This window comes from Pneumocystis jirovecii (genome assembly GCF_001477535.1).
Source record: "Pneumocystis jirovecii RU7 chromosome Unknown supercont1.16, whole genome shotgun sequence".
Classification (NCBI taxonomy): Eukaryota; Fungi; Ascomycota; class Pneumocystomycetes; order Pneumocystales; family Pneumocystaceae; genus Pneumocystis; species Pneumocystis jirovecii.
Window position 1 is genome coordinate 150,403 of NW_017264790.1, and position 20,048 is coordinate 170,450.

A 20,048-nucleotide genomic window follows, 5' to 3' on the forward strand; every position below is an offset into this window, starting at 1 on the left:
CCTAACCCTATGTCTGTATGCATTTGTGAATTAGGGTTAGGGTTAGGGGTACCTTATTGGGAAAGGAGATTGCCATGACAACGCAGATGGATGCCTTAGGGAAGTGCCGCTAGGTTAGGCTGCGCACTGGGGAGCTGCTGAGCAGCGATGGGAGGTGAGGACAAAGGACAGGAAATATACAGGGGAACACGCGGAAACACAAGGAACAAAGACGCTGTTTGCTATGGAAGGTCTGTACCAGAGTCGGACGAGGCATTGTCGGAAAGGCCGTCGGGGGGCGCGGGAGGGACCCACTCGTTGTAGATGGGGTCGATGAAGTGGCGGCTGAGCTTAAGATGGTACGGATCGAAGGGAAAATAGTCTTCGATACGTAGAGGGAGAGAATCGGTGCCGTCGAAAGAGAGATGGAATGCCGAGTAGATGTTTGCAAGACGCTTGTTTTGCTCAACCATTGGGTAGCAATAGACGAAACCAAGCTGGTGCGCGATTGCGGTGAACTGGGAAACGATATTGGAAGAACAGTACTGGAAAGATAAGCGAAAAAATGAGAGAAAAATACAGGGACAATACCATAAGAGGATTGAGCCTGGATGCAATAGCCCTTTGGAGAACAAAAAGACTCTTAAGCCAGGGGGAGCTATGTTCCTGTGGATCGTCGTTGGCGAGGTCTCGCCAACGAAAACAAAAGATGTAAAGAATGGACTGGACGACGGAGTAAAAGGTGCCAAATTTCTTGAGAAAGATGTTGGAGGAGTCGTCGGTGTTTTCCCAGTCATCGAGAAAGAGGTTCATCCATCTGCAAAGCGTGTTGACTGTATTTCTTGCCATATCTCTACTGAGATGAGTGGCACGGGCAACAAAGCTCGCTACATATGCACAGGATATAGACCGAGAAACAGGAGACCTAGAAATATCCAAAGTTCTTTCCAAAACTAATCCCAAAAACATGTTGATATATTTTTCATTTGTTTGAGAGGCCCAAAACAATACGAATTGCGTGTAGCGTGAGCGAAACGTATGGAGAATAACTGAATCGAATGCGTGAAGAAGATGTTCAAATGTAATGTCCATTAAAGATTCCGATTTACAATCGGATTCTTTCGATTGTGTAAATATAGTTGCTAGATAATCAAATAAAGCTGTTAACATGCAATCTAATTTATTAACCATATCTCTGATGTGCTCTATTGCTTGATAATAAAACTGATTTTCGGACAAATCTTTTGGTTCGTCGTTATCATCGTTTTCTGTATTGATATTGTCATCTTCACAGAAAGACGAGAATTTATCTTGATGATTACTGCCGGTTTCATTTGTCATAATCCCTACTACTTCATCTACTTCTTCGTCTAAGTCATCAAGCTCTATTTGTATTTCAACCTTAAGATATATTAAAAGACAAAAACATACACATTAAAATTGACACTTACATCTATTTGTATAATCTTGTCTATGATAAGTGCAAGAACCTGACCAGATACAACTGGCGCATATTCAAGAATTCTCAATAAATTTTTAAGATAAGTAACTTGATGGGATGTTTTGTAGCTTTTGTGTGGAAACTCGGTTACCAATATGGAAAAGAGAAATGTATAAGATACTGGAACTAAATCTAATATATATTTCAAAGCAAGATGTATACGGTCATAAATAAGATTAGTTGTGATGAGTATTTCACTGAAAGATTCTTCAGAGTCCAGATCTAAAACTTGAGTTAAAGAGTTTAAAGAAAAAAATTAAGAAAAAGGGAAGAAAGGATATAAAAAAATGAAAAGTATACGCTGAAAATTGAAAGAGACTTACCTAATGTTATTGACTGAACCAACATTTGAATAATCAATGGAATATAACCTGAATGTGCACTTGCAATAGTACCCAAAAATTGTATATAAACAGAAACAAACTCGTCATCCCTCTTAACCCAATATGTTTTCAATACATCTTTGATAAGATCATGGTGTTTTGAATCTAACTTAGATGCAACATGGATCAAAGAAAGCAATAGTAGCTTTAATTGTACAGAAGACGGTGCTCCTTCTGACATTGGATCACAGGAAAACTGTCTCCGAAGGTCTTCATACGGCGTCCCATGACCTTTTCCTCGGGTTTCCAATGCATTAACAATATATGTATGAACTGTGTTTTGTGTGGATTCTGAGTCCTGAGAAAAAGACATTTCTCTAAAACGCCCACCTGTAGACGATATACATTGTTCATATACTTCACGTTTCTCTAAAGATGCTGTTTCTGAAGAAGAGAGTATTTGTTGCGTTGATGCAAAAGGTGGTGCGATCACTGAAACCATAAAAAAAAATCATATAAAACATGCAAAAACAATCAATGCTGAAGAAAAAACCTATAAAAAACGAAAATTTAAAAAAAGTATTAAAATTTTCAGTATATTAAAACTTTTTTCGTTTTTTTTTCTTTTAAACTTCGAGATAAAATTTTATCGTTACACCAAGGAGACTTAAAGTAATTATCAATTAAAGATATGGATAAATCAAAATTAATTGTATAAAAAGACAAAAATGACGACACGTTCCTTCTCAGACAATTCAACTGAAGAAGAATTCCGAGGACCTGATTTACTAGGGATAGTTAGAACACATTCGATTGCATTGACACCTTTTCCAAGTTTAACTTCATAAGTATTTTTTGGAAAAAATGAATCCGATCTGCGAGATAATAGCATATTTGATGAAATATTTGGTGCAATTTTCAAGCCATTAATCGCCAATGCAAAATGGTATTGTTTTGATAAAAGCGATGAAGATAAAGTAGGTGTAACCAAAAGTGTATGATAAGCTGTTGGAAGGATAATTGTCGAGACCCTAAAAGGGAAAGATAAGGATGGAAGTTGGATCTGGTAAGGTGAAGAAATTTCAAGAAATGGCGGCGTATAAAGTGTAATAAGTGAAATTAATGGATCTGAAACATCTTATCAATTAGTATAATTATTTAAACAGTAAGATTGATTAATACTTTTTGCATCACTCCATTTCCAACATGGATCAGTTGCTGATCGGGGAGGACGTGAAGATGGAGATGTTACCGATATAACTTCTTGTTGTGCATATTTTGAAAGATGAACAGGAGATTGAGGTATTGAAGAAATAGGTGCTGCAGCTAATTTTGGAATCGGTGCTAAAGGAACTGAACGTACAGGTTGAGGAGGAGCAATTGGTTTTGTTTTAGGTGTAGCAGACTCAATTTCTTCAGTTTTAAGTGAATTTTTTGCTTGCGGAGATATCGGTAATCGAATAATAGACTTAGGTGTCTCTGATGTATCAGTTGGTGTTGAAGATTTAGATCCAATTGAAAGACGTATTTTAGGTGCAGAAGACTGAGAAATATTAAGTTTTAGCTTTAACTGTATTTAAAATTAATTAACATTGTTTTTTATATAAAAAAAACATACAGGAGAATGTTCCGAATCTTCAGATTGGTCTAATGACTCCTTCTTTTTAGACATTTTTTTCTGAAAAAATTTAAGCAATGTTTTTGCATCGTTTGAAATTTGACTCCCATCTTCATTAAAAACCATTGCATTCATAAAAATAAGCTTTATGTCATTTTCAAAATCAAGTAACCTTGAATACTGATCTTTTTTTATCTTTTTCTATAAAAAATTAGTATTTATTAGTTATTAACACTAATTCCATGTATGAATAGAACCTCCACGATATTAAAAGACATGGGTTTTTGTATAATTTGATAATATTCAGGGTATTCTTTTTTATTAGGAATTTCAAGAAAAATATCAGAATATGCTCTTCCACTAAAAATATTAGTCTTTTTTTTTTTGAAATAGAAAGGCACAACGATGAATCTTTCATAGTTTTTAACTCTAATAATATTTCTTGTGCTAGTTCTGTCACATTCTTTTGAGAACTTTTATGAACTATTTTGAGTCTTTTCGTTTCCTCTATTTTATTAGAAGAGGGCATTTCATCTCCCCATAATTTAATTATTTTTCCAATTTGTTGCGCATCTTGATAAATTTGGCTTTCTGTAACATTGTATCGTTTTGCATTATTACACATTTGCAAAAAGTCTTCACGTATATCATCTGTAGATACATAATCTCCTTTTTTAAGTTTTTCCTTTTTTAAAAAAAATAAGCTATATTTAGTTTTTTTATAGATTTCTTACTTTAATCATATCTAACGCAATTGGCTTTTTGATTAATTCATAATAATCAGGGTAAAGTTTCTAAAAACATTTACAATCAGCTATTGAGATACATTATTAGCATCAATATATAGTTACCTTGCTGGGTAGTCGTATAAAATTTTCTGATATAAGTCTACCTCTAAAAATAATATTTTAATTTCTCAAACTAAGTAAAATAAAAAACACGTACGTTTCATCCTTTGCTTCCAATACTGCTTTTACAAGTCTTTGACCATCCTCAAGCACATCTTCTGTGCTACGTGTATTCTGTATAAAAAATTAATCACTAATGTCTTTTTTTGAAAGAAAAAAAGTAAACCATCCTTGAACGTTTCCGAAACCTTAAATCATGTACATTCTCTCCTAAAAACCCTTCTGATTTACGTTTTTCTTCCATTTATTTTATTCGTTTGTCTATACTTATAAAATACTTAAACACCGCAAAAAAGCACTGAAAAAGCCACAAAAAATCTTTCAAAGCATTAAAACTTATTTTTTCTATTTTTAAAACGATTTTCTCACAAATTAATGCATATAAAGTCTTTATTTAACCTCTTATAACGCGAAGCTATTCAAGTTATTAACGTCTTAAACCAACGTCTTAACGATGTTACTTATTAAAAAAAGCTTTTATATATTTTAGAAAAGTAATTTTTCATAGATAGAAATTACATAAAAAAATGTTTTTTCATTTAAATTAGTTTAATTCTATTCATTTTATTTAAAAAATATTATTCTTGTTGTATTTCTTTTCACCTATAAAAACGCGTATATGGTGTTGCGAATACTCCAGTTGCCTTAAAAAACCAAACGAAATATCAAATAATAGAAAAGAGATAATGCACGAATCACTGAAGAAGAGACCAATTCGCTACCTTACAGAGGCAGAACGAAGCCGTCTTGAAGAATTTATTGAGAATATTCATTATTCAACAAGGTAAATTAATAATTTTTGAGAAATAATTAACGAACATAGATATTCTGATGATACACATGAATATAGGTAAGATAGAGTTATTTTTGAAGGATTTTTGTGTATTGATATGCATTTTATTGATAGACACGTTATTTTGCCAAAATCTATGCTTAAAGTTATTCCAAAAGACTATTTTAATCAGGAAACGGGCACATTGAAAATCTTGCATGAAGAAGAATGGCGTGGATTGGGAATTACACAGGTATGTATGGTTATGTGCTTTGATATTTTTGTGTTGAAGCAATACATTTTAAATAGTGTTTATCTTTTCTAACGCGTTTTTAGAGTCTCGGATGGCAACATTATGAAATTCATGTTCCTGAGCCACATATTCTCTTATTCAAGTATGAGTATGCACGTAATATGTTAGAAATTGACTTCTTTTAGGAGAGAGTGTGATCATCAAGCGAAATCTGCTCAGCAGGTTACACAAAAACAAGTAACTGCATAGAAGTTATCTGTTTTTTTACAATTAAAATTTACGATTAAGAATTAGATATTTCTCTAACGGTTTAGATATTTTTGTGTTTCTTTTATTTTTTTCGTTTATTATCTCTTGCATATACTATTTTTATCATTCTTTTAATAAAATTTTATAAATTATTTTTTACTTTTCACAAATTTTTCCCTTTTGTTCTATAAAAAAACAAGGTATAAGGGATAATGTAGTTGTTGTTTTTAATTAAAAAGTAATACAGATTGTTGCTTTTTTATGTAAAACATGTTTTTTTATTTTAAAATTTGTCTTACACGTCAAGTACGAGACATACGGAAAAACGATGATTGTACAAAGACTGAATAAAATACAGAAAAACGTAATAAATTTACTTTTTTAGTACGTATATTTAGAATAAGCATTTCTTTAAGACAGTTTGATTTAATTATAAGTCCATTTCTGACAAAATACAATTTTGAAATAAAAATGAAATTAGTTCAAACAATTATTGTTGAAATTCCAGCATATGCTCTTGGATTTCTTTCAGAAACGCAGGTAGTTGTTTCTGGTGGTGGAGGAAGTGCTAGCTCTGGTGTTTCTAATCAATTTGTATTGAAAATATTTTTTAAAAAGTTATATTGACATAAAATAAGCGAGTTTATTCTTTAACAAAGGGCATTTTTGAGCTAGAAGCAATTTATATGTTACAATTAGAGGATGTTCCAATGTCTTTTGCAATTGATCCATCAAATGTAGGTTTTAATTTAATAGATAAGTGATTTTGAAAGTTATTAATGTTTCGATAAAGAAAACTATCATAGCGGGTATTAATGAATTAAATAAAAAGTTATTGAATGGGAAAAATCGTCATCTTCATTTTCTTCAATATAATCAAGAGAAAAAGACGTATTTTCTTTTTAGATTTTATGAGAAAAGATTAAAATTGTTTAGAATGACTATTTCAAAAAGTGTTTCTATATTTCCACAATTATCAAACGATAACTGGGATAGTTATCAGAGAATTACACGATTAAATCACTCTAAGACCCTTTTAGCTATTGCTTCTGCTAATGGTTATTTTACTATATTAAAATATCCCTCGTTAAAACCTATAATTTCTGTTATGTCTGTTGAGCCAATGGTTATAGATTTGGATTTTTCTCCAAATGATAGCAAAGTAAATAGATGTTAATGAGTGATTTATTACTAATTATGTAATAGTTAGTTTATATTTCATCATCAAAATTATATACATTAACGTTATCAACAAAACGACATACTAATAGTCAAGTTTTAAAAGAAGGGACATTCCGAACTGTGAGATGGATTGATGAGAATTCATTAATTACTGCGATTCATATACAGGGACAAGCTCCTCTTATACAACTTTGGAAGGCTAATTTTGTTACTGAAAACGATATCTATTTTGAAAAGAAAATTTGGACTCAGGTAAACTCACGCCCTTTACATAAAACATCATCAGCAGTCACATGTATGGAAGTAATACCTACGAATTCTTCTGCAGTAATTGCATGTGCTGATCTCTCTATCATTATTATTGATATATATACTTTAAGAGTAAAAAAAAAATATTATTTTCTAATTTTAATCTTTATTCTACAGATACTACAGAAAAGGTCTAGGATACATGGACTTCCAATTACAGCATTAGCTATTAATCCAAAAAAAACGTTGATTTTAACAGCAAGTGCGGATTCACGACTTCAAGTGATAGATATTTGTAAAAAAAAAGAATCTATAACCGCAATATTTTTATTATTTCTTACATTGATTATTGCTATCTTAGCTATTGTTTATCGTTCATTTTATATTTAATTAGAAGCTAGTTGAACATAATACGTTAGCATTTTTTCAACTATTAACGCAAAATTAAATTTAGATAAACAGTCGATAAACACAAATTCAATCTTATACATTGTATCTTTTTTATCTTAATAAAGTTTTGTCTTTTCTATTTTTTTTATTTTTTTAATATTTTTAGACAATCGAGATTTTATGGTATTTCAAACTTTTAACCGATTCAATGTTGATTTTTAATTATTTCTTGATTAAAGTGTAAATTATTTTTTTTTGATATTTTTTTTGATAAATACGTTTTGTTTTCTATCTTCTAACACATCTTTTCTCTAATTTTAAGCGGCTTATTTATATAATTAATGGAATATTGACATACTAAGGACTAGAAATTTTTTTTTAGATACTAATAAAATACAAGCATCATTTCAAATGATGTTGTTTAAGTGGATTGAGAATACTCGAGGGTCACAATCAGGGACAGTATCTTCTCAAAAATGTTCTTTTGAAACATGTCTTATTTCTTCTGATGGTAATGATAAACTTTTTGGCTTTGAAAACGTGAGGTATTCTATTTTTTAATATATTAATGCTAATGATGTTTTTATTAGTTTGGAAATACATGGTATTTTCTCCTTATTAGTTATATGATTTTGAGGTTTAGTTAAATAGTTATGTAAATTCGATACTTCAAATCCTATACTATTCAAAACCCTTTCGTTATGCTGTGGTCCGGTATCCTGAACCTATTAGTCTGTTTCCTGTTCCATCAAGTGCGAAAACTTCAGATTATTCTGCTGTACGTTCAGAGAAATCTTTTACATCTTTAAATTTACCTTTTATTACTTCGTATGTTTCTATTTTATGGAGACTACTCAATTATATTCATTTGTGTAAATAGGACACGCTTTTCCTCAACACTCTTTGGTATGCCATTTCATAAAAATAATGGTTCCTCAATAGATGAAACTTTATCTTCTAATAATATTGAAACATATAAAAAAAGGCTTCTTACAGAAAAATTTAATGTGAATGTTGATTCATCTTATTGTTCCAGATATGGAATGAAAGAATCTCTATTTACTTGTGTTAGAGACATTTTTGCCACTATTATTCAATCTCATGTTAAGGATGGAATATGTTCCCCAACTAGATTTATTGAAGTTTTGCGTCGTGAAAATGAACATTTTCGTAGTAACTTACATCAGGATGCTCATGAGTTTTTTAATTATTTATTAAACTCTATACTTGAATCTATAGAAGAATATGATAAATCAAATATCAATACAAATAGTAACTTTATATCTAATGATAAAAGTGCTCAATATGTTTCTGCAAAATGGGTCCATTCAATTTTTGAAGGTTTACTCACTAGTAAGACTCAGTGTCTTACTTGTGGAAATGTACGTTTTATATAATATTTATACATAAATACTTATTATTGGAAGATTACTTCTCGTGACGAATCTTTTCTTGATCTTTCTATTGACGTTAGCAAAAATACGTCCGTTACGTCATGTCTTAATGCTTTCTTTGCCCCAGAGATGCTTTGTGAGAAAAATAAATTTCATTGTGACTTTTGTGGAAATCTACAGGAAGCTGAAAAATGTGTGAAAATAAAACGTCTTCCAGAAATATTAACTTTACATTTGAAACGATTTAAATGTGCTGAAGAAAATGGAGATTATAAATTTTTTAAGCTTTTTCATACAGTTGTATACCCTTACCACTTGAGGTTATCAAATATTGCAAATGATGTAAATGATTCTGATCGCCTTTATGAACTTTATGCTGTTGTAGTCCATCTTGGCAGTGGACCATGTCATGGACATTATGTTTCTGTGATTAAAACAGAATCAGGTTGGACTTTATTTGATGATGAACGTGTAGAAGTAAGATTTTTTTATTCCATTTCAAACTTTTTTAACATTGTTAGCCCGTTAACGATTTGTTTGTTCGACGATTTTTTGGTGATTTCCCTGGAGAAGCAACTGCTTATGTTCTTTTTTATCAAACAGTTAATGTGGATTCACAAGATGGATCTAATTCTTTTGATGTGAAGACACTTTCCGGAACTTTAAAACAACAACATGCTGCTGAACTTGCATTTAGTTTTCCAAATTTTCATGAACAAACTTTTGGACCTGCAATTATGAATTCAGTTTTACCAGATAAAATAAATACTGGTTTAGCATCATTACTTACTAAGCCTGAAGTTCAAGCTCCTCTTCAACTACTTCAGCCACTCGAACCAGTGTTTTCTACAGAGCAACCTCTTAATTCAAACAAAAGATCATTATTAGGAAATGTATATGATCCTCTTTATCAGCCTTTTTTGCCTGATATTAGCATGTGTTTGAAGAATAATGGCTTTAAGGAAAGTTCTGTCAAACTAGGAAATATGGAAAAAAAGGAAAATGTATTTACGCGATAAATTGATTTTTTTAAAAAAAAAGTTTTTTAGCAAAGATATACATAATAAGGAGAAGTTTTTACAAAATCTATGTTGTATAAAGATATTGAAAAGTATCGTTTTAAGAACTTTGTATATTTCTTAACAGTATTATTTAGTATTATATTTCTGCATTATTCATACATTTTTCAATAGTTTATCCTAATGTCAAGAGATATATCATTACCAATGTATTAATGACAATTAATGGTACTATGTTTGTTAACTGCTTTGTATTCTACATAATCATACTAAACTTACTCCTCATAAGTGTTCGTACTGCATTCATTAAATTGATTATTTTAAATTTAACTGACGACATAGAGTTATTTTCAAATCCATAATCTATTTTTCCGTGAAAGCCAACTGTTTTAATTTTCAGTATAAATTCATATTAACAGATTTTTACTTTTTGCAAGAAATCGGTCTTCTGAAAGAACTGCAATTGCATTTACCAAAAGAAGTGATACTATAACTCTTTAGACACATAAAAATTTGCTTATATATTTAAAAATCACTATAAAATAATTTACCGAGACCAAACATACGGGTTTTAGAATTTCAAAAAGTCTACTGTTCGTTAAAGTCAATCGAGCATTTATACAACGCAAAAAGTTTAACGGACGAAAGTGAGCAAAAGCAAGCATTTGGCTGAAGAAATGGCCCTAAAAACGAAATATTCAACATTGCCTGGCCTTGTAAGTAGATATTTTGTTTTTTCCTGGTGTTTAAATAAGTTCAGGATACTGGGAAAGATGTTTATGAAACACCTGATTTTACGGAGGAACCATTGGCACAATCAGTAGGAAAAAGAAAGATATGAATAGGATATTCTAATTTTTATTATGTAGTATTCATTATCAGCTGAAGAAGAGATGGTGAATGAAGATATTAGCAGTGATAAATTGAACTTGGATATGGCGAAAAATAGGTTTTTAAAGGAACAAGTCAATGCAGAAGAAGTTGGTATGGATATTTTATTTTGAATGTACTTTTTATTGACAAGTATATGTCTTTAAAAGATTTTTCTGGAAGAATTGGACAAAAAAGTGGAAAATCATATGTAACAAAGAATTTTCATAATTATGGGGTGATTGAAGAGACAGTGGAGGAAAAGTTAGCACGTTTGAAGCGGGAATTAGAAGAGGTTAGAGAGGAGTTGAATTCTAAAAAATTAAAAGATGGTTCTATGAAGGATCCGTCATTGAATAAGAGTTTTGCTGATTTAAATGAGTTGGATTTTCAAACTTCAGAGCTTCAGAATAAGACAAATAAGAGTGCAATTGCAATTCTTGCAAAAAGGCTTGAAGAATTTAATTCCCTTGGGCCTTTAACCGATGAGGAGAAAAATGTTGCGGCAAAAACGGATGATTCTTTGGCAAATCAGGTTTTTTGAGGAAAAAGGAAAAATAATTTCTAATTTTTAATCGCTTAGTCATTGAAGTATACATTTAACTACAATCCTATGTCTAAAGGGAAGCATAAGGAATCCGATATATCAGATTTAGAGAGTCGGTTAACATCATTAGAAAAGTCATTAGGCATTAATAATATGTATTCATATATGTTAAAAGCACCTATTTTGCCAACCCTTTCTCATTTAAGTAAAAAGATAACATTGTTGACGTCAAGTCAAAATTATATTGATTCAATTACAAAAAAAGTAAAAGATTTGGTAACAGAAATGGAAATATTATCTGAAAAAAAATCAAAAATGGATCCTGAAACAAATGAATCAACCTCAATACTTCAGGAACAGAAAATAGACGCTTTATATTCCAGTTTGGAAACTATTGAAAGCATTTCTCCAATTCTCCCAAACTTATTGGATCGATTAAAAGCATTACGTACGATTCATGCTGATGCTGCTACTGTAACAACTGGTCTTAAAGATTGTACTGAACGTCAATATATTATTCAAAAGGAGCTTGTTGAATTAAAAGAAGCTCTTGAACGAATTGAATTTGTTATTAAAGAATCAAAAGATACTATTCAATCTAACATGAAAGAAATTGAAAATATGGTTAAAGAACTTGAGCAAAAAATAGAACAAACCTAAAAACATGCCAATGCCCTTTTATTAATTAATAGTTATTATTACTATGTTTTTTTTATAAATATTTTATTTTAAATATATACATATAATTTATAAGCACATTACTCTTCTCGACTTTTGTTAAATTTCTAGTAAATTAATAAATACAAAAAGTAAGAAATATACAATTTGTAATAGTTTTTAATTGTTTCTTTAAAAAAATGATATCTGAATCCCTAGGACTTTTTTTGAATCCGGATGAAAAGTTTACAGATAAAATAGAAGATATTTCTATAGATATTCAAAATAAAAAAAGAAAGTTTGATTTAATGAATCCTACATATGAGAATACAGTAGAGCAAGACATTGATAAAGGAGATGTATTTAAGTCTAATACAAAATATTTAAAATATTCAAAAGATCAAAAGAAAGCAGCTTCTCAGGAGGAGGAAAAGCAGAGTTTAATTACAAAAGAAAATCAAACAAGTTTTGCTATAGGGCCTAATTGGAGACCTGCAGGATGGTTTAAAATGAATAAGTATAAGAGCTTAAAATGTTTTTATTCTGTATATATATATATATATATTAATATTTTTTACAGTACAAGATGAGAAGTTTTATGTTGGAGACTATGTATTTATAAATAATTCTGAGGAAAAATTATCCGATAATTTTGATTTCAGTCGGTTTTGGATTGCTAAATTACTTGAAATTCGTGCAGAAAATGGTCAAAATGTATGGGTTATGTGTCAATGGTATTATAAACCTGAAGAACTTCCTGAAGGACGAAAGTAAGTTTAGGTTTTTATTTAGATTAAAAAAACTTTATTGATTTGGGTTTTAGGTATTATCATGGAGAAATGGAATTGATAGAATCTGATTATCATGAAATTATAGCAGCAAATACGATTTCAAGCAAAGTTATTGTCAAGTATTGGGATGAAGAAAAAGAATTTGAGTTTAATGACGAAAATGAAAAAAGTGAAAATACGGAAAATAAATTATCATTAGATACACTTGATGATATACCTGAATTTTATTGGAGACAACGATTTGGGGGAGATTCAACAAATCCTAAGCTTACAGTAAATTTATGAGATTATTCGAAATACTACTAATTTCATTAGCGTTTAACTGCTCTTTGCAAGTGTAAAAAATACCATAATCCTGATAAAATATTATATGCTTGTTATAATTGCAAAAATTGGCTACATGATGAATGTCTTCGTAAAAATTTAATTAAAAGTGGAGCACCCAATGATATTGAACTTATTAATAAAGAAAACCAGCCTTTGTTAGCAAAGAGCAGAAGTACTTTAAAAGAATATGAGATGAAATGTCTTCTTTGTGAATCTGTTTTAATTTGATTTTTAAGAATATTTTGAAATAATTTTAATAATTATATTATTATGTAAAAAGTGTATTTATAATTATATTAACGTATAAAAAAGATATTTATCTAATTTTGATATTGTATTAATTATGTATTTTTTTATAAAAGTGTTTTTATAATACAAAATTCATCTGATATTTATTATTAATATTAAATTAAATATTTAATTAAATATTTAATTAGACATATTCCGTTTACATGTTTATAATATTGGGCTATAGTTTGATTAAATTTTATGTTATTTTTTATTTAAGTATTTTAATTATAAAATAAACTTTAATCTTTTAAAGTTTTGTTGATAAAATTAAATTTCAATAAAAATAAAAAAAGAGAATTTTCATATAATTTATAATCTAAAATATTTTTAATTATTCTTAAAAATAAAAATATTTAATATAAAAAATTATTGAAATTCAAACAAAAAATTTTCAATAATAATAAAAGTAAATATAAAATATATATAAAAAAAACATTTACTATTCAATTTTCTAAAAACTATATTCCTCCTGAAATAAAAAACCACTAATTATAACATCAGAAAAATTATAATTTAATATTTATTAAAAATATACTTTATCAATAGAAGGATCTCTAGGTGCAGGCTGATGATTCTCCCCAAAAGGAATATTTATCAATTCATTTGAATAAAAAGGAGAATACGAAATTGTAGTATTCGTACTAATATAATTAAAAATTATTAAAATTCTATATATATTTACCAATTGATAGATCCTGAATCAGATTTCCCAGATATAAGGCGATCCCATGATTCTAGACATTCACGAATAATTTCAGAAGCATATTTTTTATTTTTACATTCCCCGGAAAAAGCAAAATTATTTTCAGGTTTTCCATCCGGGATTTTATAAATCTGTATTATGAATCATAAATTTTATTCCCTAGAAATAAATTAAACATACACGAAACCATTCATTCGTAGCACGAATAAGACCTGGAAGATGACGTTCAATATCTTCCACATCTAAAAATAAATAAGTGTTTTTTTACTATAAAATCTAATACCATTGAGCCTTGGAGCTAATGGGTCATTTACATCAATAACAATAATTTTCCAATCTGTTTCTCCTTCATCTATAAGTGCCATAGCACCGAGAACCTTGACTTGTTTTACTTGACCAATATAGCCTACTGTTTCTCCTATTTCACAAACATCAAGAGGATCGTTATCTCCCTTCGCTTTTGTTTCAGAATTTATAACACTTGGATCCTCCCACGTCTGATGTTGATATAAAAATACGTTCATTTAATAATAAAAAAGTCAAACCTGAGGGAACGCCCTATTTAACAAATTAACAGTCAACAAAACCATACAAATAGCATCACTTTTAAAATTACCCATAATTCCATATCTAAAATAATTTAGAAAAATAGAAAACATATTAGAACTTACATATCCATGATGAGGAAAACAGTTTCTCACTATCTATCTAAATAGCTTTTTCACTAACTAATAAATTTACCGTAACGTAATCTGTCCTTTTTAGAGTCCTGCTTAATAGGATTCATTAACTCTTCTTTAGATATCTCCATTTTTGCATTAGTCCAACGAGGTACTTCTACGATCATATTTAATACAGTTTTTTCTGCATTAGCGTACAAAGGAATATCATGAAACGGAGAGACTATTTCTCCGTTCTTTTCAATGAATGCTCTATAATCTATATGTTAATTAGTTTTTTTAATCTCCTTAAATTTGTTTCTTTTTTTTCATAAAAATTTTACCTAATGTATTAGGTATACCCACATGACGTACAGTATATTGAGCTGAAGGACTACTCATTTTAGAGAAAAAATAACATTTACTGTTGATTTTTCTATAAATAATTCTTAAATAAAGCAATTTTTTATTGATAAAAGTTATTAATTTGCTTAAGAAAAATCTTGAATGTTATAAATAACGTATTACTAAGAAAACATTAAATTAACGACAATCAAAAAATGAGTAAGAAAAAAATCTATAAAAGAGTATTTTTTGTAATTTTTAAAGAAGAAAAGAGTATTTTTAATTAAGAAAGTAAATTCTTTTACTTTAGAGAATCTTTTTTTTGTTTTTTTAAATATATTATTTAAATCAAAATTTAAAAGTTAAAAGAATTATTAATATTTATTAAAAAAGACATTAAAACATTTTTAAGAGAATTATTATGATTTTTTGTAATATCCTATGTAATGTGTTCAAAGATTGTTGATTATCATGGGAAAATAGTACTTGCGCCTATGGTAAATTATATATCTTGACGGATAATAAGTAACACATGAAAGGTAAGGATTGGGGAGCTTCCTACACGATTATTAGCATTAAAATATGGAGCGGATCTTGTTTGGGGACCAGAAGTGGTTGATAAAGCTCTTATTCATGGAGAAATATGTAAACGTGTGATAAATGGTAAGATTAGATATATACAATACAAAAAATGATTTAAAGGGAACAAAAACAGACAAGATCAATTGTATTGATTTCGTGAAACCAAAAAGTAATACAGTTTTATATAGAATTCATCCTATAGAGAAATCTCGATTAGTTTTTCAACTTGGATCATCAGATCCAGAGCTTGCAGTTAGAGCAGCACGAGTAATAGCAGGTGATGTTGCAGCAATAGACCTTAACTGTGGATGTCCAAAGGTTTTTCTTAGTCTGATTTTTAATATTTTACTTATTTTTAAGCATTTTTCTGTTCATAGTGGGATGGGCGCTGCTTTATTGAAAAATGTTGATCGCTTAGAAGGTATATTAGTTGCTTTGGTTCAAAATATTGGTATTCCTTTCAATATTGGAATTAGTGCTAAGATTAGAATACTCGAAAATATAGAAGAAACGGAAACTATGGTTAGAAGATTATGTAAAACAGGAATTATAGGATTAACAGTTCACTGTCGGACAGTTTCTATGAGAAATAAAGAAAAAGCTATAAGAGATCAGTTAAAAATGATATCAAAAGTTTGCAGAGAAAAAGGAGTTGCTTGTATTGCAAATGGTGATATTATAAATAAAAAAGACGGATTACATGTTATAAAAGAATGGAATACTGATGGTGCTATGATAGCTCGCGCTGCACAAAAGAATCTTAGTTGTTTTAGGAGTGAAGGTCTTCTTCCTCCTTTAGAGGTAGCGCAAGAATGGCTGCGTATAGTGTGTTTTTAATTTTGCTATTATTTATTTTTAATATAAATAGGCGATAGAATTTGATAATTCATTTTCGAATACTAAATTTTGTATTTCACATATCCTTGATGACAAATCAATTCCTCGAAAAACTATATATCAAGCTTTTCGAAATGCAAAATCATTTTCTGAAATGTCAAAGATTCTCGAATTAAATATATAAGACAAAAATATCTTTATTTAATAAAAAAATGTATATTTTAAATTTATTTAAATTTATTTATCTATTGTAAATTTTGTATAAATATGTATTAGTATTGCAAATCTAAAATTTATATATATTTGAAGTCATTTTTAAGAGAATTAATATTTTAGATAATTTTAAAATTTAATATATATATTTTATATTAATATTAAAATTTAAAAAATATAACATTAAAAACATCATTCAAAAGTCAAAAAAGTAAAATAAGAATTACAAATATATAATTAAAAAGATTAAAATAATTATCTAAAAAAACAATATTATAAAATTATATAATATACAAAAAAATGAATACAGTGTAAATATAAATATTAAATTTCATCATGCAAAAACGTACCTATTGTTCTCAATAATTTAAAAATAAAATAAGATTATTCATACTATTTACAAGATTCTTTTGATTAGATGTACTGAATTTTAAAGAATCAACATTATAATTTTCTAAGGATCCGTCTATTATAATTAATATTAATATATTATGTAAATATATCCTACAATATATTTTTATAATTACTTTTTTACTGAAATCTCTTAATTTGACAAAAAATATCCAAAATATGGTATGAATTAAATGACGTAAAAGCCTTTTATATATGATCCATCCAACTACAAGAAGAAAGAATATTAGAGAGAAAATAATTAAAAATCTATCAAATTTATTTGCATATTCAAGTTCTGAAAGAAGTTTTCGTGATTTTGTAAGTAATGTACCAAATGTTAAATAATTTTCTTGTAAAGATTGAAGAGTATTAGATGATGATTCAAGCTCTTCTAAAGTTACTGCTGATCGTGACATTTCAGATTCCATCAATTGGTGAAGCTCTATGAGTGCAGATAAAACATTTGATGAAGCATTTACTGCTCTATCTCCATATCTAAAAACATTTAAAAGAAGTAAAAAAAGAAAAATAATTTACGAAGATTCTTTCATATCTTTTGTCCTTTTTTGTAATATAGTTGCTCGTTCTTTTGCATCTCCTAATAATTGCTCCCGATCCTTTTGATTTTTTAAATGCATGTTCTGATTCAACTTTAATAAAGCTTTTCGGAAATCTTGCCTAGATCTAAAGAAATATGAGAAAAAAATTACAAAAAATATTCTTACATTTTTAAATCATCTTTTAATTTATTACATATTTCCAAATATTCTGCTTTTATTTCTTCATCTTCAAGATCCTCTAACATAACAAAAAGTTTCTAAATCAAAACAATCACTTTTTAATAATGAAAAACTACTAAAACTAACCTCAAGCATAGCCTCCGTCTGTTTTAACTTTACTCGAATTTCTAATCCTAATTTCTCTAGATTTTCTCCTGAAAACTCTGAAATTCTTCCAAGTTTTTGGATTAAATCTACAACTTCCCAATAGCACTTTTTTATACTACGTAATTCATTCTTAAAATCCATCTTATTAGTTTATTTTTCCATAAAAATCATTAATTTTAAACGTTCAACGTTGAAGGCCTGAGAATACAGATAGTTTATCAAAAAATAATAGTTCAACAACGCTTTATTATTAAGAAAAGAAAAGCTTTCTACCTAATATATTAACAAAAAATGACATGTTCTATGGTATCTGTTTGCCAACAGTGCAGAAGTCCTCTTCATTTTCATCATTTAAAAGATATAAACACAGCTACATATAATTTACTTCTAAGTAAAATATTAGAAATGGAAATTTTAATTAAATAATTGACAATTAAAAGCATCTTTGGAGGGCTCCAGAGATGATAGTGAAGAGTTAGAATCAATTCCATTACTTTTCCCGAAATCTAGAAAAATTTATTATCAAGCAGTTATTCAGTCAATGGAGACATTAACGAAAAATACAGAGAAAAATTGTTCATTTTTACATTCACTATCTCATAAAAAAAGCAATAGTAATACTTCAAAAGTCGAGTCTGAAATTTTCTTTGATACAGTAGGCTCACATTCACCAACAATTACTTCTTCAAATGATCAGTCAGAAAGTCAAGAAACGTTATCAGATAAACAGCAAATGCTCGAACATCTTTTTAATACTATATCATCTATTTCGGATGTTAACCATCCTATGTGTATAGAATGTGCAGAAACATTAATTGACACTATGTCCAGGCACCTTCATTATTCAAAAAAAGAAAGAGATGCATATATTGAACTTTTAAAACATATTGACGATGAAATTCTTGATGATAGTGAAATAGAGAAAATAGAACTAGAAATACAAAATGTAATTATTTTATATTTTACAATAAAAAAATAACTTTTTCAGAATTTAAAAAAAGAGGCCACTGCAGTTAAAACTATTGATCAACTTAAAAAAGAGCGGAAAAATATTGAAGAAGAGATAAAAAGACTTGAAAAAGAATCATTAGCTTTAAATAATGAAGAAGAGATGTTCTGGAAAGAAAGAAATAAGTTTCTACGTAAACTTGAAGAATTTCAAAATGAAAGAGATGCAATTAATTTGCAGTATGATTATAATGTAAAGCTATTTGAAGAATTGAGAAAAACGAATGTTTATAATGATGTATTTTGTATTAGTCATAATGGACAATTTGGTACATAAACACATCAATTCAAAAAATTAATATTAAATAGGTACAATTAATGATTTAAGATTTGGTCGCCTACCTTCTTATACAGTAGAATGGGATGAAATTAATGCAGCATGGGGATTAGTCTTACAGTTACTTCACTCAATTGCAATTAAACTAAATTTCGAATTTACCGGGTAATTACATTTATACATTTATTTTTTTATCCTAAAAGTTTCTTAATAAGATATAAATTACATCCTTTAGGATCTACTTCGAAAATTGAAAGACTTGAATTTCAAGCGAATTCTTTACCAAAAATCACCGAATTTGAATTACATAGTTCAGACGATTTACCTATCACAAAGTTTTTCACTCACCGAAAATTTGATACTGCTATGATCTGTTTTCTGAAATGCTTAAAACAATTAGGGGACTATCTTGAAGCTCTTGATCCACAATTTATTCTTCCATATAGGTAAAATGGATTGATATATCTCTTTTTTCTTATCATTACCAGAATCCATAAAGATAAGATTGGTGACTCTAGTATCTGCATATCTTTTAACCAAGATGAAAAATGGACACGTGCACTTAAATATCTTCTTACTAACACCAAATATTTGCTTGCTTACATTACTCAAGGCCCTCCTAAAATCCATTCATAGTTTTCAATGTTTATACTAAAAAGCCGTGCTGATCATTCCATAGACATCTATCAATCTTATTCATGCTTTTTTCATGTATTTATATATTATTTTAAATTTACATCATGATGTTGATGTATCTATATATTCTTTGTCTATCGTGCAAGCTTTTGAACGCTGTGGCGGCTGGTAAAGAGCTGCAAAAAGCT

General features: G+C 28.6%; 12 protein-coding genes across 12 annotated transcripts; 7 read left to right on the forward strand and 5 right to left on the reverse strand.

Moving 5' to 3' along the window:
* Positions 1–39: 39 nt before the first annotated feature.
* On the reverse strand, positions 40–2,305 carry T551_03330 (rDNA-binding RNA polymerase I transcriptional factor; the record flags this gene model as incomplete). Its single annotated transcript, XM_018375593.1, has 4 exons — positions 40–524; positions 560–1,380; positions 1,431–1,702; positions 1,804–2,305. The coding sequence occupies 4 exons, from the start codon at positions 2,303–2,305 to the stop codon at positions 110–112; spliced, it is 2,010 nt and encodes a 669-aa protein (XP_018228199.1). The 3' UTR covers positions 40–109.
* A 9-nt stretch (positions 2,306–2,314) lies between these two features.
* On the reverse strand, positions 2,315–4,573 carry T551_03331 (uncharacterized protein; the record flags this gene model as incomplete). The annotated part of the gene is made up of 11 exons (XM_018375594.1): positions 2,315–2,356; positions 2,410–2,469; positions 2,528–2,940; positions 2,986–3,373; positions 3,422–3,622; positions 3,679–3,781; positions 3,826–4,106; positions 4,156–4,215; positions 4,273–4,315; positions 4,367–4,443; positions 4,496–4,573. 11 exons carry the CDS (start codon positions 4,571–4,573, stop codon positions 2,315–2,317), a joined length of 1,746 nt encoding a protein of 581 aa, XP_018228200.1.
* A 442-nt stretch (positions 4,574–5,015) lies between these two features.
* T551_03332 (cyclin-dependent kinase regulatory subunit) lies at positions 5,016–5,603 on the forward strand (the record flags this gene model as incomplete). Its single annotated transcript, XM_018375595.1, has 5 exons — positions 5,016–5,113; positions 5,153–5,179; positions 5,237–5,354; positions 5,438–5,496; positions 5,540–5,603. 5 exons carry the CDS (start codon positions 5,016–5,018, stop codon positions 5,601–5,603), a joined length of 366 nt encoding a protein of 121 aa, XP_018228201.1.
* Positions 5,604–6,074: 471 nt separating this feature from the next.
* On the forward strand, positions 6,075–7,475 carry T551_03333 (uncharacterized protein; the record flags this gene model as incomplete). Its single annotated transcript, XM_018375596.1, has 6 exons — positions 6,075–6,197; positions 6,242–6,340; positions 6,397–6,494; positions 6,540–6,765; positions 6,810–7,166; positions 7,212–7,475. The coding sequence occupies 6 exons, from the start codon at positions 6,075–6,077 to the stop codon at positions 7,422–7,424; spliced, it is 1,116 nt and encodes a 371-aa protein (XP_018228202.1). The 3' UTR covers positions 7,425–7,475.
* A 360-nt stretch (positions 7,476–7,835) lies between these two features.
* On the forward strand, positions 7,836–9,837 carry T551_03334 (uncharacterized protein; the record flags this gene model as incomplete). The annotated part of the gene is made up of 6 exons (XM_018375597.1): positions 7,836–7,964; positions 8,015–8,028; positions 8,076–8,252; positions 8,305–8,806; positions 8,852–9,295; positions 9,340–9,837. 6 exons carry the CDS (start codon positions 7,836–7,838, stop codon positions 9,835–9,837), a joined length of 1,764 nt encoding a protein of 587 aa, XP_018228203.1.
* Positions 9,838–10,012: 175 nt separating this feature from the next.
* Positions 10,013–10,401, reverse strand: T551_03335 (uncharacterized protein; the record flags this gene model as incomplete). The annotated part of the gene is made up of 4 exons (XM_018375598.1): positions 10,013–10,068; positions 10,117–10,221; positions 10,265–10,324; positions 10,389–10,401. 4 exons carry the CDS (start codon positions 10,399–10,401, stop codon positions 10,013–10,015), a joined length of 234 nt encoding a protein of 77 aa, XP_018228204.1.
* Positions 10,402–10,514: 113 nt separating this feature from the next.
* T551_03336 (uncharacterized protein) lies at positions 10,515–11,914 on the forward strand (the record flags this gene model as incomplete). Its single annotated transcript, XM_018375599.1, has 5 exons — positions 10,515–10,553; positions 10,598–10,657; positions 10,707–10,817; positions 10,862–11,242; positions 11,291–11,914. 5 exons carry the CDS (start codon positions 10,515–10,517, stop codon positions 11,912–11,914), a joined length of 1,215 nt encoding a protein of 404 aa, XP_018228205.1.
* Positions 11,915–12,111: 197 nt separating this feature from the next.
* On the forward strand, positions 12,112–13,257 carry T551_03337 (uncharacterized protein; the record flags this gene model as incomplete). The annotated part of the gene is made up of 4 exons (XM_018375600.1): positions 12,112–12,445; positions 12,492–12,681; positions 12,735–12,975; positions 13,018–13,257. 4 exons carry the CDS (start codon positions 12,112–12,114, stop codon positions 13,255–13,257), a joined length of 1,005 nt encoding a protein of 334 aa, XP_018228206.1.
* A 521-nt stretch (positions 13,258–13,778) lies between these two features.
* Positions 13,779–15,084, reverse strand: T551_03338 (inorganic pyrophosphatase; the record flags this gene model as incomplete). Its single annotated transcript, XM_018375601.1, has 10 exons — positions 13,779–13,805; positions 13,856–13,961; positions 14,003–14,154; positions 14,204–14,265; positions 14,307–14,520; positions 14,569–14,581; positions 14,640–14,653; positions 14,695–14,723; positions 14,765–14,962; positions 15,027–15,084. The coding sequence occupies 10 exons, from the start codon at positions 15,082–15,084 to the stop codon at positions 13,779–13,781; spliced, it is 873 nt and encodes a 290-aa protein (XP_018228207.1).
* A 389-nt stretch (positions 15,085–15,473) lies between these two features.
* Positions 15,474–16,630, forward strand: T551_03339 (tRNA-dihydrouridine(20) synthase (NAD(+)); the record flags this gene model as incomplete). Its single annotated transcript, XM_018375602.1, has 5 exons — positions 15,474–15,524; positions 15,567–15,680; positions 15,730–15,927; positions 15,970–16,434; positions 16,478–16,630. 5 exons carry the CDS (start codon positions 15,474–15,476, stop codon positions 16,628–16,630), a joined length of 981 nt encoding a protein of 326 aa, XP_018228208.1.
* A 353-nt stretch (positions 16,631–16,983) lies between these two features.
* T551_03340 (uncharacterized protein) lies at positions 16,984–18,080 on the reverse strand (the record flags this gene model as incomplete). Its single annotated transcript, XM_018375603.1, has 6 exons — positions 16,984–17,009; positions 17,054–17,125; positions 17,168–17,547; positions 17,590–17,736; positions 17,778–17,869; positions 17,919–18,080. The coding sequence occupies 6 exons, from the start codon at positions 18,078–18,080 to the stop codon at positions 16,984–16,986; spliced, it is 879 nt and encodes a 292-aa protein (XP_018228209.1).
* Positions 18,081–18,230: 150 nt separating this feature from the next.
* On the forward strand, positions 18,231–19,860 carry T551_03341 (beclin 1; the record flags this gene model as incomplete). Its single annotated transcript, XM_018375604.1, has 6 exons — positions 18,231–18,330; positions 18,380–18,885; positions 18,928–19,216; positions 19,257–19,389; positions 19,440–19,670; positions 19,713–19,860. 6 exons carry the CDS (start codon positions 18,231–18,233, stop codon positions 19,858–19,860), a joined length of 1,407 nt encoding a protein of 468 aa, XP_018228210.1.
* Between the last annotated feature and the right edge of the window lie 188 nt (positions 19,861–20,048).